This window comes from Mangifera indica, chromosome 1 (assembly GCF_011075055.1).
Source record: "Mangifera indica cultivar Alphonso chromosome 1, CATAS_Mindica_2.1, whole genome shotgun sequence".
In the NCBI taxonomy this organism is placed as follows: domain Eukaryota; kingdom Viridiplantae; phylum Streptophyta; class Magnoliopsida; order Sapindales; family Anacardiaceae; genus Mangifera; species Mangifera indica.
In genome coordinates this window covers 7,142,149-7,168,973 of record NC_058137.1, presented here as the reverse complement: position 1 = coordinate 7,168,973, position 26,825 = coordinate 7,142,149, and the positions used below count along the sequence as shown (strand labels likewise).

The 26,825-nt window shown below is 32.5% G+C and overlaps 3 protein-coding genes across 5 annotated transcripts; 1 reads left to right on the top strand and 2 right to left on the bottom strand.

Annotated features, from left to right (window-relative positions):
- Window positions 1-2,897: 2,897 nt before the first annotated feature.
- LOC123218565 (pre-rRNA-processing protein esf1) lies at window positions 2,898-7,493 on the bottom strand. Its single transcript, XM_044640059.1, has 7 exons — window positions 6,874-7,493; window positions 6,671-6,745; window positions 6,326-6,546; window positions 5,454-5,616; window positions 5,208-5,336; window positions 3,737-4,431; window positions 2,898-3,501 (listed from the first exon to the last, which is right to left on the bottom strand). Exons 1-7 carry the CDS (start codon window positions 7,357-7,359, stop codon window positions 3,195-3,197), a joined length of 2,076 nt encoding a protein of 691 aa, XP_044495994.1. The 5' UTR covers window positions 7,360-7,493; the 3' UTR covers window positions 2,898-3,194.
- A 6,578-nt stretch (window positions 7,494-14,071) lies between these two features.
- On the bottom strand, window positions 14,072-17,873 carry LOC123192586 (ESF1 homolog). 3 transcript variants are annotated; one of them, XM_044605188.1, is made up of 7 exons: window positions 17,331-17,873; window positions 17,133-17,204; window positions 16,747-16,967; window positions 15,371-15,533; window positions 14,994-15,125; window positions 14,740-14,777; window positions 14,072-14,379 (listed from the first exon to the last, which is right to left on the bottom strand). In XM_044605188.1, the coding sequence occupies exons 1-7, from the start codon at window positions 17,724-17,726 to the stop codon at window positions 14,172-14,174; spliced, it is 1,230 nt and encodes a 409-aa protein (XP_044461123.1). In that variant the 5' UTR covers window positions 17,727-17,873; the 3' UTR covers window positions 14,072-14,171. The 3 variants fall into 3 exon arrangements, with proteins under 3 accessions (XP_044461123.1, XP_044461132.1, XP_044461139.1); XM_044605197.1 differs by having other exon boundaries at window positions 14,072-14,376; XM_044605204.1 differs by having other exon boundaries at window positions 14,072-14,361; window positions 17,331-17,872.
- A 4,793-nt stretch (window positions 17,874-22,666) lies between these two features.
- LOC123213868 lies at window positions 22,667-24,129 on the top strand. Its single transcript, XM_044633494.1, has 3 exons — window positions 22,667-22,772; window positions 23,315-23,477; window positions 23,610-24,129. The coding sequence occupies exons 2-3, from the start codon at window positions 23,337-23,339 to the stop codon at window positions 23,988-23,990; spliced, it is 522 nt and encodes a 173-aa protein (XP_044489429.1). The 5' UTR covers window positions 22,667-22,772; window positions 23,315-23,336; the 3' UTR covers window positions 23,991-24,129.
- The last annotated feature ends 2,696 nt before the right edge of the window (window positions 24,130-26,825 follow it).

Here is a 26,825-nt window from a genome sequence, read left to right as displayed (position 1 = left end):
TGATTCAGAGCCTTATAATATATACACATTTTATAGGTACCATTCTTTTTCTTTACTAAAAAAATAGGCTTGGCATACGGGCTATTACTGTCTCTGATAACCCCTGAATCAAACATCTCTCTCACCATTTTTTCTATAACATCCTTTTGCATGCCTCCATAACGATAAGGCCTTAGATTCACGAGTTAGGAACCTTTTTTTAGGTTAATCTAAAGGTGTTAATTAGACCAGACCAAATATAGACCCTACCCAAAACTTGGGAATAAGGTTCGGCTTGTACTATTACGTGTTGGGCCCAATCCATGGGTCTTTCAGGCCAGGTCATAGACCTAGGTGTTAGGCCCATGGGCCGGCCTAGCCTGTTATTATTTATAATTTTTTAAAAATTATAATTAATTAATTCATAATTATAATGTAAAAAATTATAAATATTTATAAAAAAATAAAACTGTTAAACTTAAAATAATAAGTTAAGTTCTTTGAATTAATCTCAAATGTATGAAATAATCAAAATTTTAGTTTTGTTGGAACATGTTGCTTAACTTTTATTTATAGTGGGTGAAGAAAGTGAAAAATTTTATTCTTTTATATGTGAAACTCTTTGCAAAGTGTAAAAATGTAAGTGTAAAAATGTAAGTGTAAAAGTCCCACTTTTAAAAACATTTTATAGTTAAGATTTTATTATTTTAGATGTGAAACTTTTTGCAAAATGATGGAGTTAGTCCAGCCTATTGCCACCCTTAGGTTAATCTGATGATCCTCTAACCTTTCTATAGGTAAGCCTTTGGATTCTACAAAAACATTCTCATATTTTCCTAGCAACTGGTGTAACTTAAGCAATTATGATACTACTTTGCCATTGCTTACTTGCAGCTCATATACTTGGCCTTTCTCCTTTGCTGTAGCAACCCTAAGGAACTGCATGGCAACAAGTTGTTGTTGTTGCTTCCTCAATACCTTATTCAATCAACCATCTCCAATCATACTTATTTTAACCTCCTCGTCTCCTTGTAAGTAGTACTACTGATCTCCCATCCAAAAACTTATTGTCAATTCTCTAAAATTCCAAACAATATCTCCTTAGATTAACTAGCCATTAAGCCCCCAAAATGAGATAGTAGTTACTTAAGGACAATTTATAAGCATCCACACAAAATATTTGCCCTTAAATTTTCACTTATAACCCCTCATATAAGGCAACATACTCTAAACCGTGACCATGGACAACTATCACCCTTATTCCAGTCACCTTACTTAAGAAGCAACCTATTTTATGTGTCAATTGTTCATTCACAAAATTATGTGTACTACTTGAATAAGTGAGTGTATGCAACAACCACTTACCATATGTTCCACTGACTCTCATAGTTCTAAAGCCCTTCAAACCCTACAGGGCCTAAAGTGACAATTGCATTAGTCCTTGTTCCTCCCAAATAGCTTTTGGTTCCTCCAATTCATTAGAGTCATCTTTAGTAAGGTCATTTGATTGTAGCATAAAGACTTGTTTCCTTTTGCACTTATGCCCATAAGTGTACCTCTTATCCCTGTAAGTGTACCTCTTATCATACCAAAAACAAATTTCTTTGGCCCTCTTTTCATAGAAATTTTTATTGGTGCTTGCTTTATTATTGACAAAAGGATTAGTTGGATTAACATGTGGGAGATTGGGTATAGGCAACAAACCAGTGTTGTTGGGTGGTTTCTGTGGATAGGTAATGATGCCATGATGATAGAAAGCTTTGGATAATAGAGGTATGTAAGGAGTGTGTGCGGTAGGTTTTGGTTGCTCCTTTATTGCAACTATGGTTATCTCCTGCAACTTGGCCAACACATATGCCTTTGATAAAGTCTTCGATTGAAACATCCTTACAGACATTTATGGAGCGTCAACCAAACTAGATAAGAAGAAGCTTAATGTCTAATCTTCCCTAATTCCAGCCCTAGGGTAAAATTCATCAAATTCATCGAAGTATTGTTGTAGAGAGTCAAGCTATCTTAAATTCCTCAAGTCAGCCAGTGGATCATCGTAGACATAATCGCCAAACCTTGCACACATTGTTGCAACATATTCGTCCCAATTTATTATGACATCATTCCTGGACTTCATAAACCCTTGGTGGTACTAAATAACACATTCTTCCAAATGTAATGTTGCAACTTTCACTTTATCCTCATTTGGAGTGTCGTCAACATCGAAATAATACTTAACCTTAGTGATCCAATTGTCAAAATGATCACCATTAAATCGTGAAAATTCCAATCGCGTCACCTTCTCCCAAGGCAATTGTGTTTCTTGTGGTCCTTTTGAACTGCCTTCTTCATCCTTTTAATTAGTTAATTGCGACTATGAGATCGCCTCTGTCTGTTGGAGATTTAGTCTGTTCATCAATTTCCTAATCTCATCAATTGAATCTTTCACAAACACCTACTGTTGCTACACGAAGTCTAATACTAAGCTCGCAACTAATTGAGTAAGCTCCTATCGCATCTCCCACATCTTTGTACAGTTAGCCATTGCCAGGTCTTAGCTCTAATATCATTGATGCAAGCAATTCCAAAGTTCTAATGAACAGAAACGAAATCACACAAAGAAGAGAGAAAAGAATAGAGAATTCCAGAAAGGGAAACCAGGTCACACGTTTTGCATTGGAAAAACGATTATTCGATTCATATTACATTTCCCACTTTATTTACACGATAACACCGCCACCATATTACAAACAACACAAAACGACACCGCATTATTTTTAAGCCAATGTTGCCGTATCATCAAAATGTAAATAACATCTCAGCGTTGATCCTTCTGCTCAATCAACTTTCCCGCCAAAATCAGTTTATTCTGTAACACATTGTCACTCTACAAACTCGTTAATTAGCAAAGCAAACAGCCACAAATATAAAGGCGAGGAAGCACATATTATTATGTGAATTTGCGAAACGTAACAGCCATAAGTATAACCGCAGAATGAGGCTCTACGCAAATACTCTTATTTCCTTCTACAAACAGGCTACTTCAAAACGCCAAATAAAAATGAAAATGAAAATAAAAATAAAAAAGGTTGTCAACAGAATTGAGTTAAATAATTTAACAACAAAAAGGGCAATAAAATATGTCAATGGTCTCATGTGAAACTCTCTTAGCATCTCAATTTCCACTTGTGAAGAATAATAGGTATCACACCTATTTCCTTGTTTCAATTTCTTGTGACTTTGGTCTTCTTCTTTACAGGTTGATAAACATCCTTTTCTTCAGCATCTATAGATGACAATCTATCTTTCTTACCATTGGAGGGCAACTGAACTAGTTGGGATTTCATCTTGACTGATCTAACCAATGAAGACAACTCATGCTTTTCCATCTTTGAAGCAGAAACATCGGACTTCATGGGCATGTTTGCCTCAATGTCACTAGATGGTAAATTACTAGGTTCATTATCCACTAATTCTCTTGAGTCGGTCTTCTGCTGCCTCTGTGCTACCTGCCGAGCATAAGCTGCACTTCTGCAAAACACAGAAACAGGAGACTCAGATCCAATACCACAATTTTAAACTCTACGATATCTTGAAGAATTAAAATTAAGGCAATTATATTATGAAGTAAAAGAAAGTCAATTTAGAAGAGCATGATCATTCAAACAACAAAATCAAGAACTGTCGTTGGGTCACAAAAGTGATTCTAAATTATAAAACTCTTGTATTATGATCAAATTTAAAATTGGTTTCAAATTGTTCATACCTTTTGAACTGTGGATCAGTAGGATCCAAAGCATAAAGAGGAGAAGTGAAAAGAGCTGAAAACCGTGGATCTTCATAGTCAACAGTAGGTATTTTGTCTTCATTTGGAACTTCATTTCTCTTTTTCCCCTTGGCCTTCTTAGGCTTCAAATTATATCCCTTCAATCCATTATCCATCCCTTTGTCATCAGCCAATAACAACTCAAGCTCTGCCATGCTTGCATTTGCTTCTACATCTGTATCTTGATGTTGCTTTCCTTCTTTCTCACCTTTAATCCGAGACCCCTTTTTACTCTTTTTAACCGAAGGCTCCTCAACAAAAAAATCGTCTGCTTCTTCTACTGCCTCTTGATCAGTATCACTACTCTCCTCATCTGATGAATACTTTGATTTATTTTTCCTGGCCTTATTTTTCTCACATCTTTTTCTGAGATAGGCCTCCCAAACTGTTTCTGACTTCTTATCCTTCTTTTCCAAAATGCGCTTGCTTATATCCTCCAGGCCTGTATTGAAAGTGACCTCCATATCCTGGCCATCCTCCTCGTCATCTCCTGAACCATCACCAGACTGGAGCAAAGCACGGTACATATCTCTTTTTTTACTCCTTTTATCAGATTGCTCTGTGACGTTATCATCTTCATCATTACTTTCACTCTCTTCAGAAGCCAAAAACTCCTTTATTTCCAATTCAGCTAGCTGGATGAAAACAGACAGTATCAGAGGATATCAACGTTAAGAATTTGAACAAGAGCTAAAGGAAAAACACTATCTCCATTGCTTATCTCCATTTTATTTTTATGAGACTCATTGTTGCTTTCATAAATGGCATTGTTGTTATCAATATTATCATCATTTTCTCTAATATGTAACTATCATGGCCTATTAAAGTGACAAATAAACCAAGCAACATGGCAAAATGCATCAAATAATGGAAACATTTTGATTCAAACAACACTAATATGTAGGTCAATGTTTAACTATGTCCTTACTAATGATACGATTGTCTGCTATATGGCCAAAACAAAAAAGAGTACAACAATTGAAAAACACAAGCCTTTGACTCATTCTACCCTAAATCCCAAAGAAGATGAAAAAGCACTGTCTTGTGATGGCAAGTAGTCCATAGAGTTGGAAGACAGATTTTGCATTGCATATGAAGACAGACACAAATAAGACATTGAGCCTCAGCTACCATCTTTACATTCAAAGATTGTATAAGTAAATTATAAGTGATCTTGAAGAACTGACTGCATCAATCAGATATCGCAAACAAACCTGCAAAAACTTTAGTCTCAATGGCACACTTAAGGCACCTTTTGCAAAAATAAATAAATAAATAAAAATAAGCAAAAAAAAAACTTATCACTAATGTACAACAACCATCTTATATTTTATTAGACTAAAATTTCTCAAGAATTAAAAGAATCATCATCAAAAATCTACTCATAACCAGCTAGATCAAGCACACCAACCTGATCAGCATTATATTTCCGTTTCAAGGTGTTTGAACGCTCTGGTTCATCATCATCCCAAGAAAGATGAACATTACTATGCTGCAATGCTTTGGTATAAAAATCTAAACCGCCATAATTTGTAGGAGCCTGAACAAAAACATGGATTATCAATAAATCTACTTTTATTAGTATAAAAAAACCTTCATTGTACATATATTTACAAATATATAAGTGTCTCGCCATCATATGGAAAAAATTACGTACCTCTCTTGCAACATCCCGAGGTGGATGTTTAAACTCCATAGAGTCAGGAATAAATCTCAAATCAAGCTTGTTTGATGATCTTTCAAACTCAACTCCATCACAAACTTTGTAAAGGTAGTCTGCTGTTGCACTAGAATCACATTCCACAACAGCATAGTAGTACCTGAGAGAAAGCAACATATATTTTTACAAACACCTTAAATATGGAGAAAAATAACAGGTATGATAAAGTTAGTAAATTAACATTTCATTCATTAAGTCAAGTAAAGGAGATTTTTAAATTGAGCAATGATAAAAATCTCAAAATGAACTCAAAAATTTCATCTCAAATGATGCATTCTCACTTGTCCTTGACACATAAATTAAATAATAATGAGTTGATGAGATAAGTGACATGGTAATACAAGACACAAATTGTATTCAAAAGTCCAAATTATGAGTATCATGGACTACAAAATCCTCATATAAGGGGCACAAAATCACCTGGAAAACTGTTTAGTCCATACAGAGCTAATGTGGGATGATATAAATAGAATCTGTAGAACCCTCTAGAAAGTGAAGATAGTTGCTACTTAATGAGACAAAATTACTTTAAGTTCACTGAGAATAAGTCACCGTGGTCAATATCAAAAGACTAATTATTAGTTATGTCAAATTCTAAAATAGCCTGGGGCTAATATGGGGTGACATAACTAAATCCCTTTACAATAAATTTGATGACTATACCAAACAAAGTGAAATTTATTCACAGCCTCTATCACATCAGATGAAACAGCTTATGAGAGTATCTACATACATAACTTAAATCTTATCTTAGACATATTAAAATATCAGGAACATACAACAGAACAGGAAAAAAAAAAATTAATCACCTGAGCCTACTTTTCTCATAGGCACGCAATTTCTCCTCGTCAATTTCATCATTGTCTTCATCATCACTGTTTTTATCTTCATTATCAAATAGACCAACAGGGCCATGAATTTCTTCGTCTTTCATTTGCTGAATTCCAAACTCAGATGGATATACAGCCACAGACAGAATTTGTCCCTCTTTTGGCAGGAATGAACTCAATATAACATACAAATCAACAGCCTACATTACCAAACAAAAAAACTTGAGCATAAACACAACAAGAAATTTATCCCTTTTAATTGAGTGTATGCACATTATATCAGTATTCACACAATTCAAAGTTAAATATCTTTTTCTTGTGTACCTTAACATGTCTCCAATCCATATTAACAACAGCTAACCTGCGCGTTTCTTTCTCAATTTCTGGTATAGTTTCCTGCTGCTTAACAAAATAAATCCAATAAATTTTACACGAAACATCCAAATGTTGGACTTCAAAGTTTGTAATGAAACAAACAAAAAAGTTTTGCCGCTTGATTAACTTTACCAAACTGATTCAAAATTTACCTCCTCTTCAGGCACTTCACTCTCGTATACATCCTCTTCTTCGTCTTCTTCATCAGAACTACTCTCATCCACGTCATCATCCTCATCCTCCGACTCAGTCTTTATCACCACGTGCACGTCACCAGTTTCCTCCAATTCACTTTCACTATCACTCTCTGATTCTTTCTCTTCCTCTTCTTTCTTTTTATTTTCTTCTTCAATTTTGTAATAATGTTTCAGAGAATTGTCAGAGCTTTTGCTCTTCTCTTTAGGTCTGCCTCTTTTGTCGTATGGAGCTGAAGACGATGCAAAGTTTTTGTCGGTGAACATGCGGTTGAATCGAGAATCAATCTCCACTTTTGATTTTTGCTTCGGCACATTCTGGAACCTAGGGTCCGAGTGTACGGACGCGAATCGAGAGTCTGTGATGATCTTCTTCCTGTTATCGTTGTCATCTGAATCCTTCTTCTGCTTATTCTTTCTCTTATTTTTGTTTTTGGAGCCCATGTTTTAGTTTTAGGGTTTTGCAATTGAGCAGAGACAGCAAATAGAAGCACTGACGCAGAAGAAAAACGTTAGTTTTTTGTTGGGGATTTTAGGGTTTAATAGGGGTGTGCACGGTAGGTTTGTTGCAGTTTAATCAAATTTTCAAAGTTTGCTGAGAAAGTGGATCGAAAAAAGGCCAAAGGACTATTTCCCACCCCAGGTATGCTTTTTCTACAAATTCCCACCAGTTAACTTTGAAAAGCCCATTTACCTACCCATGGGCTATTAAAAAAAAGTCAGATTGACAGATTCAAGGGCAAAATCATCACTTTATCTGTAGTATTAAAAGTAAACTTAAATTTAATTTCTTTTACCCCCAAACCCTAACAACTAATAATTTTCTCTCAATCCAAGTTTTCAAAAACAATATTTTTCCCCCTAGGGTTTCCAAACTTTCGTATTGAATTTTTCGACAACGATTAACGATCTCCAGGCAACGTCTCTTCCTCCCCGATGTCTCCTATTTTCGACTGTGAGGCGTCTTCCCCTCCTAGGCGTTGTCGTCGATGAAGACGACGCGTCTTCATCTCTGACAAAGACAAATCGTCTTCGTTCAGAGATGAAGACGTTGTCTTCGTCTCTGAATGAAGATGATTCGTCTTTGTCAGAGATGAAGACAGGTCATCTTCATCTATGACGACGTCATATAGCGTCGAAAGTGTACGACCGAAAGGAGGGGTCATCGGAGAGGGAGAGTAGGTGCTTGGAGATTGCCGATCGTTGTCGAAAAAATTGGATCTGAAGTTTGGAAACCCTAGAGGGGAAAATGTAGTTTTTGAAAACTTGGGTTGGGGGGAAAGTGTTAGTTTTTAGGGTTTGGAGGGAAAAATGATATGACCAATGTACTCAGTTAAGTTCAACGGCCTATGGGTGGATAAATGAGATTTTCAAAGTTAACGAGAGAAACTTTGAGAATTCAGCATAGTTTGGATGGGATATAGTCCTTTGGCCATCGAAAAAATTTCAAAGCGAACCAAATTAAATTATTTTAAACGCCAAAGGGCTTAGTCCCACCCAAAGTTTTTTATTTCCAAAGTGTTCCCCTTATTTTTAAAAATTTTAAATATTCATTCATAAGTGATTAAAGTTAACAGTTTTAAGAGTAAAATCATTATTTTATTTGTAATATTAAAAAATAAACTAAAATTTAATCTCATTTTCCCTCATAAATATTAAAAACTAAAATTTTTTCCCTAAATCAAGTTTGAAAAAATAATAGTTTTCCCCTAGGGTTTAATTTTCTCAGATCTTCGATGTCAAATTCAACACCATCTTTGGTTACGAATATCTCCTGATGCCTCCTCTTGCTTCGACGGTAGAACTTCTCTCGTTTGGAAGCTTGGAAGATGTTGATTGACGTTGAAAAACACTTTTATCTTCGTCGAGAAAACAAAGGTGTTTATCTTCCTTGACGAAGATGAGATCGTCTCTGTTAGAGAAAATGAAACATGGCCTTCCTGCTGTTTTTTATTTCCCAGGTGTTCCCCTTATTTTTTAAAATTTTAAATATTCATTCATAAGTGATTAAAGTTAACAGTTTTAAGAGTAAAATCATTATTTTATTTGTAATATTAAAAAATAAATTAAAATTTAATCTCATTTTCCCTCATAAATATTAAAAACTAAAATTTTTTTCCCTAAACTAAGTTTGAAAAAATAATAGTTTTCCCCTAGGGTTTAATTTTCAGATCTTCGATGTCAAATTCAACACCATCTTTGGTTACGAATATCTCCTGATGTCTCCTCTTGCTTCGACGGTAGAACTTCTCTCATTTGGAAGCTTGGAAGATGTTGATTGACGTTGAAAAACACTTTCATTTTCGTTGAGAAAACAAAGGTGTTTATCTTCCTTAACGAAGATGAGATCGTCTCTGTTAGAGAAAATGAAACATGGCCTTCCTGCTAGGTTTAAGATTGCTGATTGGAGAGAGAGATGGTGAAGAAGCGGCCACTAGAGGAAGAGAAAGAAGATATTGTCAGATAATGGAAAAATCATGAGGGGGAAATTTCTACTTTTCAAAACTTGACCTAAGGGGAGAAATTGTTATCTTTTAGTATTTAAGGGGAGAAAAAGAGATAAAATTTAAAAAAGTTAGAGTTTTGTTAACTTTAACCACCTATAAATGAGTATTCAAGATTTTTAAAGACAAGAGAAGAAAACTTGAAAAAATAACATATTTTGGATGAGAATAGGTCCCTTAGCCAATTTTAAATTTCAAAGTAAACTAAAAAATATGATTTAGGTTATGTTTTGAGCCAATTAAAAATCATTTAATTTCAAATATAAAGAGCAAAAGAATGATGCATGAACATGCCTTATTTATCCCAAAAAAAAAACTATATTTACACAAATAACATAATTCAAAAGGACAACCATAATATGACAATAGTCCAGATAAGACCTCGATCCTAAATGGAACAACAAATTGAGGCAGATTTATTGAGTAATTCCAGAACATTGAGTTTATTACTCTTGAACTTACTTCTCCATCACTTCAGAAATATTTGGATTGCACTTTTGGAATTATCATGTTGAACGCTCTTTGAATACAACAATCTAGTGGTAAAATAGGGTTCTGATTTGTCTGCTTGTCCTAATCCACAAGAGCCCTTGTTCTTTCGCTTTTTGTATAGTTCAAAGGAATTTATTTATTGACCAAAACAACTAATTACTTAATTAATAAATTCACGTATTATTTATATATTTTTATTATTATTATATTAATTTTTTTAAACCTCTATATGTATATATTCTGTATTTTTTTATATAAAAATTTTAGAGATATTTTCTTTACAAACTTATTTTTTATTATTTAATATATTATATTTGTACAATCCGTGTACCCCTTTGTTTATTTGCTATCGTATTTACTAACAAAGCCAATAAGTCATCATCCTATAAGGGATGCTTCAATCTTCATAAGTATAGCTGTGGTCTCACCATAATTATTTATATTCTTCTACTTGATGGTTTATCTCGTCAACCGTTTATGAACAGAGTGGAGTAAATTTTACTTGAGTTTAGGGACCCTTCCACATTTAATGTTGAGTTGTATGGTAGAAATTCAAAACAAAACAACATTAATCGATCGTACAATAGGAACAAAACATGATGAACTTTTCCGGATCATCAATAATTCAATCCTACTCAAGAAATTAACATGATGAAACCATAAAAACCCAGTTGATATAAAGGCAGAACGAAAGAGTTTTCATTAACCCTAAACCCAGTTGAAACCCCCTTTCGCACTTACCAAAATAAAAAGACTATAAACTTTTTTTCAACCCTTCTTTTACACAAATAAAAAACAGATCGGGAAGAAGATGAAAAAGAATGATTTACTGGCTAGTTGAATGACGACTGAGACAACAACGCAAAGATAAAACAGTTAGATGACACGTGAGATGATATCTAAAACCACAAAGAAAACGAAGGGGACAAAGCTATGAAACTTTTTTCGACAGAAAACAACAATGGTGAAGATGGAGCTGAGAAATGGAGGAAGAAGGGTTTACAGTCAATTGTGGCTATGGCGGTAAAGAGGGAGACAAAGCCCAGGCCCCAGGTGATGCAAAATTCGCGGATTTAGGGTTGTATACGTTATCAAATAAGTTTTGTGGGTATATATTTAATATATATTAAGAAATATTTATATATATTGATTTCATTCCGGGTGAAAATTGTTTAAACTATAAACTATTTTTTAATAATGTTTTAACTTAAATTAAATTGTTTTATAAATCAAATTACATTATAAATTTTAAATAATTCATTCTAATTTTATAGTTTAAATTGAATTATATACCATCTTAAAGATTAACTAAATATGGTTTATAAGGCCAAAGGACTATTTCCCACCCAACTTTAAGTGTTATGTCAAACAACACCCTTGAGGTTTAAAAAACTCAAAATCCTACTTTTCTATTAAAAATCTTAGTTAAGGTTAAAGTTAAAATCGTCTTTTAATTAAAAAATTAAAATTTTATTATTTTGCCCCCCTCAACTTGAAAATCTCACAATCCTCCATCTAAAGTTTAAAAAATCAAAATTTCCCTCCTAGGGTTTACAAATCATCATCGAACACAACGAACTTCCCCATCTCCGGGGGCATCAGCTCTCCCAATCGGCTTAACTCTCTCTGTCGATCACTTCCCAACTACTAGTGAAGGCTAATTCCTCCGATGAAGACGAAATCGTCTTCGTCAGAGTGTCTTTATCTTGGAAGAAAACGATTTTGTCCTTGTCCGAGACGAAGAAGATTTCGTCTTTGTCTGAGATGAAGACAACCGTTGGAGGACCCAAATGAAGACGATATGACCGTTTGAGACCTCCGAAGATCGTCTTAGTTCAAAACGAAGACACTTCGACAAAGACGATTTTATCTTTGTCGGAGGAATTAACCTTCGTCGGTGACTGGGAAGTAATTGATAGGGAGAGTTAAGCTGGGAGGAAGAGTTGACGCCATTGGAGACGACCATCTTCGATGATGTTTGCAAACTCTAGGGGAAAATTTTTGATTTTTTAAACTTCAGGTGGGGGGAATGTGAATTTTCAAGCTGAGGGGGATAAATGTAATAAACTTTAAATTTTTAACATTTTTATTAAATGATTATTTTACCTCTAATCATAACTAAGATTTTTAATTTAATGGATGAGTAAAATTTTAAGTTTTTTAAACTTGATTGATATGGCTTTGAGATAACACTTAAACTTAGGGGTGAATGGTTAAAAATAACACCGCATGTTTGGATATGGGGGTAGATGTGACCACCACCGAGTCAGCTAAAATAGCGGGTAGGCTTATGTTACTTTGGTCTGGGCCTATAAATTTCTAAATGGGTAATCTCCGATGACCCCCTAACTTTGATAGCCCCCCCGTAGCTTTTGCTTGCTTGATTGAAGGTGAACCAGGCCAATAAGTTTGATTTTTGTTTTTTTAAATCTTTTACTTTCTGACTTTTTGGAATAAAGGTATGTACGATTCGTTTTGGTGTGGGTTAAAATATTTTACAAACCGAATAGATAAAAACAATTTAAAAAAAAATTAAACTAAAATAACCCATTTTAAATTACAAACCAAACCAAACTAGATAAAATATAATTTGATCTAATTTGATTTACAATTTGAACCTAATAAAAATAATTCACTTCTAATATTTTATATTTTGAGATACTTCTACCAAGCAGTTGGTGTTTTGGAAATTATATCAATTTCATAAAACTAAATATCATAGAAATATTGATAAGATTTTCTCAAAATTGTTTTTTTATACCATCCTAAAACTTATGTAAAATTATAAATAGAAAGTACAAGTTGTTTTCACTCTTTCAGTGCAAGAAATAAACTAATACATCAATCAATAAAACCTACATAAAAGGCAATATTTCTTGGTGTTATTGCTAGCTAGCTCGTTGTTTTGATTTGACTATACATTTTGCAAAAAAATTTCCTCTTCTGTGCATACAAACTAGAGAATATAATATAAGAAATAGTATTCAAAATATGTGTAAATGGAAATAATAAGCATCTTTTTGACTAGTTTCCACTATTAGAACAAGACTTTAAAGTCTCATGAATATCCCTATGCATTTATTTCTAAGTGTGTAAGATTTTGTTCCACAGAAACAGTATCTCACGTAGAGATTTGTTACCCAACACTTGAAAGTACCAAGCCAACCACAATGACAATAGTGCGCAATGGAACAACATTTGAAAAAAGTATTTCAAAACTAAGCTTTTGACACAATGCAAAGTTTTATCAACATTGACTGGAAATATTAGGATATTGAAAGATTTATGACAAGAAAAAAACATATCTACAATATTGTTGCCCGAACCTAGTTAATTTCCTATGATGTACCTTGTTTTTCTAATTTTCCAACTTTGACAAAATATCATATGATAGATATTTCAAAATTTTATTAGAAGAAAATTCATAGATGAGAATTTTGTCATCAGATTATGCATAATTTTTTTTTTTTTATATATTATTTAGTAGGAATTTTGTCAAACATGTTGAAACTTTATTATTAAAGGCACCTGTACTTATAATAACATACAAACACAAATAAATGGTAAATAAATGAAGATACCCATCCAGTTTTCATTAACCAAGTGAATGGTTAACAAACTTAAGCTAGAGTTATAAGAAAAAACTAAAAAAGTAAAATAAACAGAGAGATTTGTTACTTTTGTTATCTAGTTTAAGTAAACAATAAAGAATTACATAAAAAAACAATTCGAGAAAAAATATGACCTACCAATGAGTTGAGAGACAATTGAGACGAATGATAGTACAACTATGAAACTATTGGATAACAAGTTGATCGATGCTTGAGATGATGATGGAAACTAGAACAAACTAGAATGATGGTGATGGAAACAACTACAATGGCGCAGGAGAGTTCAAGTGAAAAGACAAATTTGCTATTAGACTTAGGCCGGAGCTATATTGTTTTAATAATGTTATATACACAAATAATAATGCTACTATATGATTGAATAATTTTAAGTTAGAGATAAAATAACACTTAATTATATGATGATATATCATTATTTATACATAAAATTGTACATATTAATTGTATACATAATTTTGTTATTGTCAAAAAGTATTAATTTCCAAAGAATGAAATACTAGTGCACCATCAACTCTACAATAACTCGTTAAGTAACAAAACATATATGCATTACAGTCCTTCCAGTAATATACAATAAAAGCAATCAAGTCTTACATTGATATATTTATATTCTTATAAGTAGGTAATTACACTAGTTGAAATATTTACAAATAATCTCAAACTGCTTTGACTTCATCTGAAGTACCCTAAGAATTGAAGAAAAGTCATACTTTTCTATCTTTGAAGGGTTTATATCAGAAATGTTTACCCCATTAGCAACAGGTTCCCTTTGATCAACATTTTGTTGCCTTTGTGATACTTGCAAAGCATATGTTGCACTCCTACAACACACAAGACTTCTGATACTATGCCTCAATACTAGAAACTTATAAACCTGGCACATATATCTTAGAAAAAACTATACAATATATTGAAAAGTTGAAACATGCCATAAGATACACCAAGGGGAAGAAAGATAATTTAATTTAAAACTATACAATATAACGAAGAGTTAATATATAAGGGAAAGAAAAAAAAACCCATAAAGAGAAATAATGGAAATCTGGAGGGGCAATATAATCCAATTAAAACATAACATCGGTTGTTTTCTTCAACATGCATATATGTATTCTCTTTTACTCAAAGAAAGTATTTAATTCATATTAATTCTTGTTTTCCAATGAAAGTGAAATCGATTTTGGATCTGTATATGCTAATACCTTTTGAGCAGAGGATTAGTGGGATCCAATTCAGCCAGCTGCATGAAAACGAATGGTATCAGTATGCAAGAGAAAATAAAACAAACCCTTGAAGAAGATACATATTAGTAAAACATAATGTTCATTCATATTCCACTATTAACAGAAAATACAACAACAAATAAACCCCATATGATGTTAGTGGAATTTCATAGAACTTAATAAAAGAGCCATGAAAAATATACTTTAAAAAAATCCAAATCAAGCATACCGACCTGATCAGCGATAAATTTTCGAGAAAAATTCTTTGCTTGAATTGGTGACTTGTCATCTAGAGAAAGATCAAGATTTCTGTCCTCCTGTGGTGCTTTGGTATAAAAATCTAAACCCCTATAGTTTGCAGGAACCTGAACAAAAACAAATATTATTAATATATTTATAATTGCAATTACATCACAACTCCAAGTATCTCTAAATTAGTAAAAATATGTTGGAACAATTTAGCCATATCCAAAAATATATGAACAATAGTATTTTGCTACTATCATGATACTCAATAACCGCTCTCTTGTTGTCACAAGTATAGAGAACTTTATTGCGCATATATTTACACACATCTTAGCTCATGTCAACCATATGGAAAAATGCATACCTCTGTTGCAACATCCAGGGGTGGATATTGAAACTCCATATTGTCGGGAATGAATTTCAAAATAAGCTTGATTGCTGATCCTTCAAACTCAAGTCCATAACAAGCTTTATAAAGAAGGTTTGCTGTTGTACTGCAATCACATTCTACTACAGCATAATTGTACCTGAAAAAGAGAGAAAACACAAGTAGGATAAAAGAAATAACATTTATTTTCACTGAATTTACTAAGAATGATTTAATGGGGTTAAAATCAATAGATTAATTTATAAGCTATGCCAAGAGCAATTAGTTATAAAATAATGCTTGTTTTTATGGATGATATAACTAATTCATGATCAATAAATTTTCAGCCAAACAAAGTGAAATTTAATCCCACCAACATCACTGAGGCTTCTGTACCATAACAGCTAATTTTTTTTTTTTTTTTGGGTGCTTTTCAGAGACAAGGATGAGGTAGGATCCCACCCAACAACATTACAATGGCTTCCATCACTTCAAATGAAATAGTTATTGTTTTTCCTTGCTTTTTAGAGACAATGATGAGTTGACTATTATTGATGAGATTTTCTGTCATCAACTAACATACGCAATTTAAAGTCTTGTGCAAGTTAGACTATGTTAGTGGTGATGATGATTCGTTAATGGACTCCGATATCTACTGCAATGAAAGTGATAGGATATAAAGAAGGTGCTAGACACATATAACTTATTAATGTGGTTCCGCCAATTGCTTAAGAACCTACGCCAACGATTATAACACTAATTGCTCCAGGAGGATACTCTGGCCAAAGAGAATACAAAAATTTCAAAAAGGTGTTGAGTAGGACTCAATGTAGAAAATCATCTGGAGGAATTGTTGGGTTTGAGTGCCTTATCGCCTATCTTAGATTAGGGTGAGATTAATCTCAATTGTGGAAGAGAAACCTAGCATGCATTTGTGTGTGTTATATGCCTTTCTCCCTCTCTTCCCTTGATGATCCCTCATATTTGTAGGATCCAAGAGAGGGGGTTACAGTGTTAATCAATTACTAATTCAATATTCAAATTCAACTACTAACACCCTAAACGATTACATTGAAAATATAACCATGATCGAGGTTAACAAGGTAGGAATTTATTGCTTAAGCAGATGACATAAAGGGGTGCCAATTGGCGAGACATATTCTCTAGTCAAGGAATGTATCCACTAGTCAAAGCACAGGTTGTCTCTTATGTTGATGGTTGCTTCTTGTTCTATGGATAGAGATTACCATACAACAAGTATAACTCTATATACAACTTAAATCTTATTTTACACAAATACTAAAGTAATACAAATACAATAAAACAATTAAAAAAAAGATAATACAAGTGAAAAAAAGAAAAGATTCAATTACCTTAGAGTACTTTTATTATAAGCATGCAATTTCTCTTCATTAGTTAATTCAACGGCTTCTCCATCAGAGTTCTTGCGTTCACCATCAACTAGGCCAAAAGGACCACAGACTTTTTCCGCTTTCATACACTGAATTCCAAACTCAGTTGGATGGACTGCCACAGACAAAATCCGTCCATCTTTTGGCAGATAGGAGCTCAATATTCCAAATAAGTCACCAGCCTACATAACCAAAAGAAAAAATAAGCATAAGCAAACAGCAAAATTAACCCTAATTGGATCCATCTGTGCGCATTAAAGTGTAGCTACATTATATCATTCATAAAGCCATTTTATGAAAGAATACAGTATAATTAATACATTAGAAAACATTTGTTTTTCACATACCTTAAAACTTCTCCAGTCCATTTCTACAATGGCAAGCCTGTTCGGCAACATACCAAGTTCTACTACATCTTCCTGCAGTTCAACGAAATTAATCCAATAAATTAAATACGAACATGAATCAAAGTTCTTACATTTGTAAGAAAACAAATAGAAAATTTTACTGCACAATAAACGTAGCAACACCAATTCTAATTTTACCTCGTCTTCAGACCCTTCAATATCCTGCTCCTCTTCGTCGTCATCATAAGTACTATCATTGAAGTCATCATCATCCTCTGACTCACTACGAGACGCCACGTAACCAGTTTCTTTCAATTCACTTTCTTGATCACTCTCTGACTTTTTCCCTGTCCCTTCCTTTTCATATTCTCCTTCAGTTTTGCAGTCATGACGAGGATAATTTTCAGAGTTCCTGTGCTTCTTCTCAGGTCGGTCTCTTTTTTCAACCGGAGTCGATGAAGAAGCGAAATTCGTTTCAGTGAGTAAGCGTTTGAGTGGAGGGTGAATCTCAGCCTTCGATTGCTGCTTCAGAGAATGCTGAAACATCTTCTTGTTTTGATCGGGATCATCGTCTTGCTCGATCTTGCTTTTCATTCTGTTCCTGGAGTTAATAATTGAAGTCTAGGGCTTCACAATTGTGAAGAGAAGAGAGAGAGAAAGGAAGTGTTATAGATCGAGGAGTGGAGAGGCCAGAAGGAGCAAAACATTAATGATTGTTAACGGCAGCACTACAGTGAGTGTGACCGACTTGTTTAGTGATAAATTAATTATGCTTAGTTTGGGCCGGGCCTCTTAATTTTTACAATGAATCATTCTGAGAGGGCCCCACTACATTTCTAAGTCCACCCAAGTAAGTTTGGCAACTTGATAAGAATAATACCTATCCGGTTCGCTTATGCTTACCTTGGGTTTCCCTCTCAGCCGCTCGTACTTTATCTTGATGATAAAACGACGCGTATAATATTGGTCATTTGTAGAATGATCAAAGAGTAACTAGGATTTTGGCAAGAGAAGGTGTTCCCACCAGCCTTTTTACAAGAGGACAAAGGAATGGGAATGTTCACCTCTCTAATTTATCTGTTTATTTACAATTGCCTAAATTGGAACACATATCTTCCTCTATTTTTTTCGAAGTCTCGGCTCTTTTATGGAATTCATCATTCACAGATGGTCAAGGCTTGAATCAATTTTAAGCCTCAACAACCTCTCCTCTCTTATAATATTGGTCATTTGTGAACGCCCAAAGCTTAAATCAACTCCAACCTTAGACAGTCTCAATTATTAGCAAATCTGGAAATGTTCAAACCTCCAATCCTTGCAAAGTCTAGCATCCTCAGTTCTTCGCATGATGGTAATTAAATCATATATCGTATCATATATCAAAAATCTAATTTTATATATTGTATATTATGTATCGTATGATACAATTTTTAAGAAATAAAATAATAAAAAATATAATCGACATGTCATCGTTTTGAAAAATATCACAAATAACTTTAAAAAATTTAAAATTTTCATATACACTTTTTCTACATCATTATTTTTTTCTAAAAAGTATATTGATCAGTATCGATAATATGTACCGTATCATATGATACGTTTATTGTATTGTATTAATTACGATACGTATCATTTTCTATTTGTATCAAATCGTATCGTATTATAGGATATTGATAACTATATTTTGCATTCAAAACTTAAAACATATTTACATCAAAATAGTTAATGTGCAAATACTATAGTCCTACACAACTATCTCTTATCTACAAAAATAAACATATGGAATGAATGACTGTAAAACACTCTGTAAGTAAGTGACCTATAAAATACCTTAAACTTGCACACAACTTATCATTCAATTATCTTCATTTATTTTTCACACTAACTCACATATTCTTGCACACAATTAACATCATCAATGACGTATCTCTTGACCCTTCTTATGATGACCATATATACTAATCCTTATTCTTAACTCGTGAAAGCATGATTATTCTTTTTCTATCACTAACATTTTACTTTACTTCGTCTTGTCAAAGAACTATATTACAAATGCGTAGACTTTCTGGCCATATGAGGAAATAAACTTTCACTAACCCCTTTTCATACACACAGATCATAATTGATTGCTAAAAGCATTGTAAGGTGTTCCCACAACACACATGTGCATAAAACATTTCATTTGTCACATTAGGAATAAAATCATGCAATCCCCCTTTTCATGCATACATATTACATGGACTAATAAAATTGACACCCTACTATGAATGCCCTTATATCGGGTGTGTACAAAAAACATCTCACAAGTTTTATCGAGTGACAACTCTCATACTTTCACATTTTGGGTTATTGAGCTAAAGATCACACAACATTGCTTTTATGAACCAATGCTACAGATACACAATAGTAGCACAGTGTGCTAAAGATCACAAAGCAACAACATATTTAATTTACCTTATATCATATATCACACATCAGTAACACTTTAATTTAATCTTAAGTGGAAGATAACATAACAATGACTTTCCACATACATCTTTTGGCAAAGATAACATAACATTGACACAATTTCTCTTTTCTCGAGCCATAAATTACATAACAATGATTCATTCATTCATAAATTCTCATCGTAATCACATAACTAGTGACCTACTTTCCTATATGTTTTATCATACTCCACACAATTAATGACTTTATCATCAATGCAAGATTTTCATTGCTTTCACTCAAATTTCATATCATAGTTCACATAACTTATTCTTTACTTAATATATGTCTTAATTCGCATAGCTTAAAGCTTTTACGTATCTATACATACTAGTTTACACACTTTAAAGCTCCTACTTATCCATGTTTTAGTTCACACAACTTAAGGCTTTTATTCTTACTTGTATCTTAGTTCACACAGACTTAAGGCTCCTTAATGCTTCATATCCTATGAAACAACTTGTTAAACGGCTATTTACAACTTATGAATGATCATTCTCTGCTTAATATGTGAACTAGCATAATTGTTACTATAATGCTTATTAACAATATATGGTTTGTTTTCCATGAATGATTGTCTACATCATTTTTCTTAGATATAGAACGATCATTCGTTACTTATGAATGACGTTCTACTAAGTTTGGAATTCAATTTTAATACTTTTCAACTATCATTTTGTACACCCTAACTTATAAAATTAAGTCTCAGTATCTAGGTCAATCAATCATTCCATAATCTCATTCGCATGCTTAATTTGATACAATCATTAAATTTGGCAAACATCAATAATCCATTTCTTAATTTCACATTTTCTTACATTTGAATAATACACATAAATCACCATTTTATACATTGCGTACAATAACATGCATTTGACACAAAAAATTTTCAACTAAACAAAATGATTTATGCCTACTTAACTCACTTCCAACATAAGCTTAATCTTCAAGATTTAATCACTCCAACAATCTTTAGAATTATGTGAATTCGACCCTTGGTACACTCTGACTTTATATTCTAAAAATTTATATGGAAATGGTGAAACTCTTTGTTTGAAAACCAAACTCTTTCATATAAATTTTCAGAATTACCTATTAAAAATAAATATTCCCAACAATTATCCCACTTAATTTGTGTTTCCCTCTCTTTTGAAACCTATTTTTTTAAAATAACTTCCACTTTGAAACAAGCGTTCCTCTAACTAGAATAGGTGTTCCAAAGATTAAAATTACTTTTACACCCTGAAGCGATCATTCATCAACCTTGAGCAATTCACAAGCTATGAAACGGGCATTCATTTAGAGCGAATGATCATTTATCAACTCTTTTATTTTTATAAAATTAATTAAGTCAACTAAATTAAATAAGAAATGCTTAAAATACTTTTGAGATGTATTTATGAGTCTTACATTATATATTTATAATAGTGAGAGTTAGAGTTATATAAGTTTATGATAATGTATCGGCTAACGGCAAGAACGATGTTGTCATATCTTGATATGGTATAAAAATAAATATATTTCAATTGTGATTATCAAATTTAAGGAGGATGATTCTTTGATAATAAGAAACATTTTTTAATACTAGATAATTATTATAGTCATGATAGATTTGATTCATGTTTCCTATTTCGTGGCTTTTAGAAGAAAAGACAACATATTTGAGATTCATCCTACAGGTTGTGGGCTAGATTGATGTTTGCTCAACTCGTTGATTGTTTTTGGAATCATATATATGAGACAACTTGAGATGTAATTTTTATTACATAACAATGATATATATGATTAAACAAAATTGCATAATAAAAGGTTTAAAAAAACCTAAGACCGAATTCATACGACCTAAAACTGATTCGTGTGAGATTGAGAAACAAATGTGATGAGTGTACCTAAAAAAAAAAAAGAAGCGGTGAGTATAAAATTGTCCTGAGTGTGAAATCTTTCATTAGGGGTGAACAAATTATCCGTTTAGAACTTAATGCATCAGATATCCTATAATAAGTTTCGGTTCCTATTTGAAACCAAAGGAAATAGGATAGGTTTCGGATAATAAACTCAAAGAACATGTAGGTTCTGAGACTAGTTTCGGTTTCAGTTCCTAGCTATCAAGAACCGGAACCGACCCAATCCCCTTATTCACAATGTTGGGTCAGATACCCGACCCAACAATTAAAAAAATAATCAATATATTGTTTTAATAATGTTATATACACAAATAATAATGCTACTATATGATTGAATAATTTTAAGTTAGAGATAAAATAACACTTAATTATATGATGATATATCATTATTTATACATAAAATTGTACATATTTATTGTATACATAATTTTGTTATTGTCAAAAAGTACTAATTTCCAAAGAATGAAATACTAGTGCACCATCAACTCTACAATAACTCGTTAAGTAACATAAAATATATTTTTGAAAAAATTAATGTCAGCTTTAATACATATTAATTTATTTCTTATATATTAAAATATCAATTTACCTCTCACATAATTAAATAGTAAATAACATTGTAAATAAAATATCAGTTTACTTTGAATTACCCTTACATGTTAAAATATCACGAAACCCTCCACATTTTTATATTATTGTTCATTTTGAAACACATTTCAAAATACTATTTAACACACCACAAAATAATACATAATCAATACATAAATAAGGTTTTGAATAAATGTTTGAATAAATATTTCAATATAACAAACTTTTTCTTTTAAAATTGAAATCATGATATTAAAATTTAAATAAGAGTGAATTCAAAGCCTAGGGTTTATACATAAAAGATAATAATAGTATTAAATTAGGGTTTTGTTTATATTCTATTAAAAAAATCAATTTTATTTAAATTCCTTGAATTAAGTCATTTTAATTAATTTACCATAAATAATACAGTAAATATGCTCAAAGTATAATTATAAAATATTGCATCCTAATTAAATTTGAATGGTCACAGCACACAAGGGGTCCAATTATTGACACGTGTTATCGACATAGACAATCATTAATTATTACACGTGAGATTTGCGAATTGTGTTTGGTTTGTAATCTGCTTGGGTAGAAGCAAATAAAAAATCCCAAGAATTGTGGTTCGTGATCGGCACGCGCATTTTCGTTTCGGCTCTGTCTCTCCTTGGGATTTGAGGTTAAAGTCTTCGCCATTCTCTCCTTTTCATTTCTTGTTTGAACCAAATCCTGAATTCCCCATATGATTTAATCACCTCTATATATATTTATTCGTTGAATCGTACTTGTCTCTGCATTTTCTCTTGCTAGAATTTTAATTGATATTGGTTCAATGCATATTTCAGAAGCTGAACCTGGAATTGTTATTCCTTGAATTTTTACATTTAGCGGGTTGTGTTTGTTTAGATATTATTGTGAACCAGCAATATTTGAAACATGGGCTTAAAATTTTTTGAAGTAGAGAGAAGATTTTTTGGGAATATTTTGAAGGTATTTTACCTCATAGAGGAAATTACTGAGTAAAGATGTGGAAGATTGAGGGCTTTTAGGAAGGGACTTGTTTTTTTATTGATGTGGCCAGAGACTTACTACAAGGCTTTGTTCATATTTTTGTGATTGTATGCTATAATAAACAATCTGAATTTCCTTTCTCTTTTCATGTTCTCATTGCCTTTAAACTTTTATGAACCAGAGATAAGAATCTTTTTTTTTTTTTGGTAGATAAATTTCTTTGAGATAAGCCATGGGTTTCTTCTTTAAGGGAATGAATGAAGATCTGTCTGACTGCCCCTTTAATGAGGGGGATATTCAGAAATGTCCATTTCTAAGGAACATCAACAAACCCACAAGCTTTTCATTCTCGGCAGTGAATTTTCCAATGCCTGTAAGTTATCGTCTTTGTAGAGTGTTTTGTTTGCCTTGATGATCTTTATTATTTAAGTGTTGATGAGAATTTGTTTATGCTAAAAACTGTCATTGTCGTTGTGGACTTGACTTTGAGCTACTTCTTCTACAGGTACGGGGAGCCAAGGGTCCAATATTTGAAGATGGTCCAAATTTTAGCACAGCTTTTAAGCTCTTTCATGGGAAGAATGGGGTTGTTCCTCTTTCAGAGAGGTCTTCTTTTTATAATGATAATGAGCTTGAGCCTGCATCCCAGTTCAATCCCTTGGCAGCAAAAGCTGCCACGATCAGCCTATCAACATTTGGTTTAGGAGGTCCGTTCAGCTTTGGCCCCTTTGATGACAAATGGAAGAAGAAGCAGCAGAAGAAATCTGAGGCACCCAACAAGAGAGACACGTCTTCACAGGTAGATATGTTCTTTGGCAAATTTAGCATTAAGTCTAATAAGGGAATTGATCTAATAAAAGTTAAAGGTAAAGGAAAATTCATTTGATTAGGCGATCATTTTCAATCAAGCCCTGGGCTTGCAACTGTGGAAAGGCAAGGGATTTTAAGATGGGCCATTTAAATAATTCTTATTCTGTGAAAAATCAATCCAAGATATTCATGTATAAAAAGTTGCTTTTGTTTCATTAGCACCACCATATAATCCTTCATTCTAAATTTTAAACTGTGTGTTAGCAGACAGGATCTTTAGCTGGCAATATTTAAATACAGGACTGAATGATATAAGAAACTCCATAGAGACGCATAATTTTGTAAAAGCTTCAGTGCATAGTGCTTAAATCAGTAAGAAGAGTAGCTTTCTGTCCCGACAAGAAGCATTTGGCTACTTACTTTCAATTTCAAGGGGGATTTTCCTTACCTGACTTTCCACATACATCTTTTGTCAAAGATAACATAACATTGACACAATTTCTCTTTTCTCGAGCCATAAATTACATAACAATGATTCATTCATTCATAAATTCTCACCGCAATCACATAACTAGTGACCTACTTTCCTATATGTTTTATCATACTCCACACAATTAATGACTTTATCATCAATGCAAGATTTTCATTGCTTACACTCAAATTTCATATCATAGTTCACATAACTTATTCTTTACTTAACATATGTCTTAATTCGCATAGCTTAAAGCTTTTGCGTATCTATACATATTAGTTTACACACTTTAAAGCTCCTATTTATCCATGTTTTAGTTCACACAACTTAAGGCTTTTATTCTTATTTGTATCTTAGTTCACACATACTTAAGGCTCCTTAATGCTTCATATCCTATGAAACAACTTGTTAAACGGCTATTTACAACTTATGAATGATCATTCTCTTCTTAATATATGAACTAGCATAATTGTTACTATAATGCTTATTAACAATATATGGTTCGTTTTCCATGAATGATTGTCTACATCATCTTTCTTAAATATAGAACGATCATTCATTACTTATGAACAGACATTCTATCAAGTTTGAAATTTAATTTTAGTATTTTTCAACTATCATTTTCTACACCTTAAGTTATGAAATTAAGTCTCGGTATCTAGGTCAATCAATCATTCCATAATCTCATTTGCATGCTTAATTTGATACAATCATTAAATTTGGCAAACATCAATAATCCATTTCTTAATTTCACATTTTCTTACATTTGAATAATACACATAAATCACCAATATATACATTTAATCATGTTTAACAACATTCTAGAACTAAATTGCGTACAATAACATGCATTTGACACAAAAAAATTTCAACTAAACAAAATGATTTATGCCTACTTAACTCACTTCCAACATAAGCTTAATCTTTAAGCTTTTATCACCCCAACAATCTTTAGAATTACGTGAATTCGACCCTTGGTACACTCTGACTTTATATTCTAAAAATTTATATGGAAATGGTGAAACTCTTTGTTTGAAAACCGGACTCTTTCATATAAATTTTCAGATTTAACTATTAAAAATAAATATTCCCAACAATTATCCGACTTAATTTGTGTTTCCCTCTCTATTGAAACCGTTTTTCTTTTTGATAACTTCCACTTTGAAACAAGCGTTCCTCCAACTAGAATAGATGTTCCAAAGATTAAAATTACTTTTACACCCTGAAGCGATCTTTCATCAATCTTGAGCAATTCACATGCTATGAAACTGGCATTCATTTAAAGCGAATGATCATTCATCAACCTTTTTATTTTATAAAATTAATTAAGTCAACTAAATTAAATAAGAAATGCTTAAAATACCTTTGAGACGTATTTACGAGTCTTACATTATATATTTATAATAGTGAGAGTTAGAGTTATATAAGTTTATGATAATGTATCGGCTAATGGCAAGAACGATGTTGTCATATCTTGATATGGTATAAAAATAAATGTATTTCAATTGTGATTATCAAATTTAAAGAGGATGATTCTCTGATAGTAAGAAACATTTTTTTAATACTAGATAATTGTTGTGGTCATGATAGATGTGATTCATGTTTCCTGTTTCATGGCTTTTAGAAGAAAAGACAACCTATTTGAGATTCATCTTACAGGTTGTGGGATAGATTGATGTTTGCTCAACTCGTTGATTGTTTTTGGAATCATATATATGAGACAACTTGAGATGTAATTTTTATTATATAACAATGATATATATGATTAAACAAAATTGCATAATAAAAGGTTTAAAAAACCCTAAGACCAAATTCATATGACCTAAAACTGATTTGTGTGAGATTGAGAAACAAATGTGATGAGTGTACCCAAAAAAAAAAAAGAAGCGGTGAGTATAAAATTGTCCTGAGTGTGGAATTTTCATTAGGGGTGAACAAATTATCCGTTCAAAACTGAATCCATCAGATATCCTATAATAAGTTTCGGTTCCTATTCGAAACCAAAGGAAATAGGATAGGTTCTGGATAATAAACTCAAGGAACATGTAGGTTTCGAGACTAGTTTTGGTCTCGGTTCCTAGCTATCAAGAACCGGAATTGACTCAATCCCCTTATCCACAATATTGGGTCGGGTACCCAACCCAGCAATTAAAAAAATAATCAATTCATAACTTAATCTATTTGCTTATCTTTCCCATTCTTTTCTGATTTCCAACCGCCTACTTCCTTGCTTCCCCCCAGCCACATGCGTCGTTGCTTCTCCCAGCCTTTTGTTTCAAAATCATTTCTCCCAGCATGCTGATTCTTTACTTCAACATAATATGGTTATGTTAAATAATACAAAAATAAAGCGTTACCGACAAGCACGCCGCCATTTTGCCCCAAAATTTCTTTCAAATTTTTTTAAAAAATTTGATAATCTATGCCCACATAGGAGAT

Bases quoted from the DNA above. Each gene is read 5' to 3' on its own strand.
- LOC123218565 (XM_044640059.1), bottom strand. From the start codon at position 7,359: ATGGGCTCCAAAAACAAAAATAAGAGAAAGAATAAGCAGAAGAAGGAT. The intron at 6,547-6,670 runs GTACACAAGAAA...TTGGTAATGTAG, and splicing joins TGGATTGGAGACATGTTAAG to GCTGTTGATTTGTATGTTAT. The intron at 3,502-3,736 runs GTATGAACAATT...TGTGTTTTGCAG, and splicing joins ACTGATCCACAGTTCAAAAG to AAGTGCAGCTTATGCTCGGC.
- LOC123192586 (XM_044605188.1), bottom strand. From the start codon at position 17,726: ATGAAAAGCAAGATCGAGCAAGACGATGATCCCGATCAAAACAAGAAG. The intron at 17,205-17,330 runs GTAAAATTAGAA...GTTGAACTGCAG, and splicing joins TTGAAGGGTCTGAAGACGAG to GAAGATGTAGTAGAACTTGG. The intron at 14,380-14,739 runs GTATTAGCATAT...GCATAGTATCAG, and splicing joins ACTAATCCTCTGCTCAAAAG to AAGTCTTGTGTGTTGTAGGA.
- LOC123213868 (XM_044633494.1), top strand. From the start codon at position 23,337: ATGGGTTTCTTCTTTAAGGGAATGAATGAAGATCTGTCTGACTGCCCC. The intron at 23,478-23,609 runs GTAAGTTATCGT...CTTCTTCTACAG, and splicing joins CAGTGAATTTTCCAATGCCT to GTACGGGGAGCCAAGGGTCC.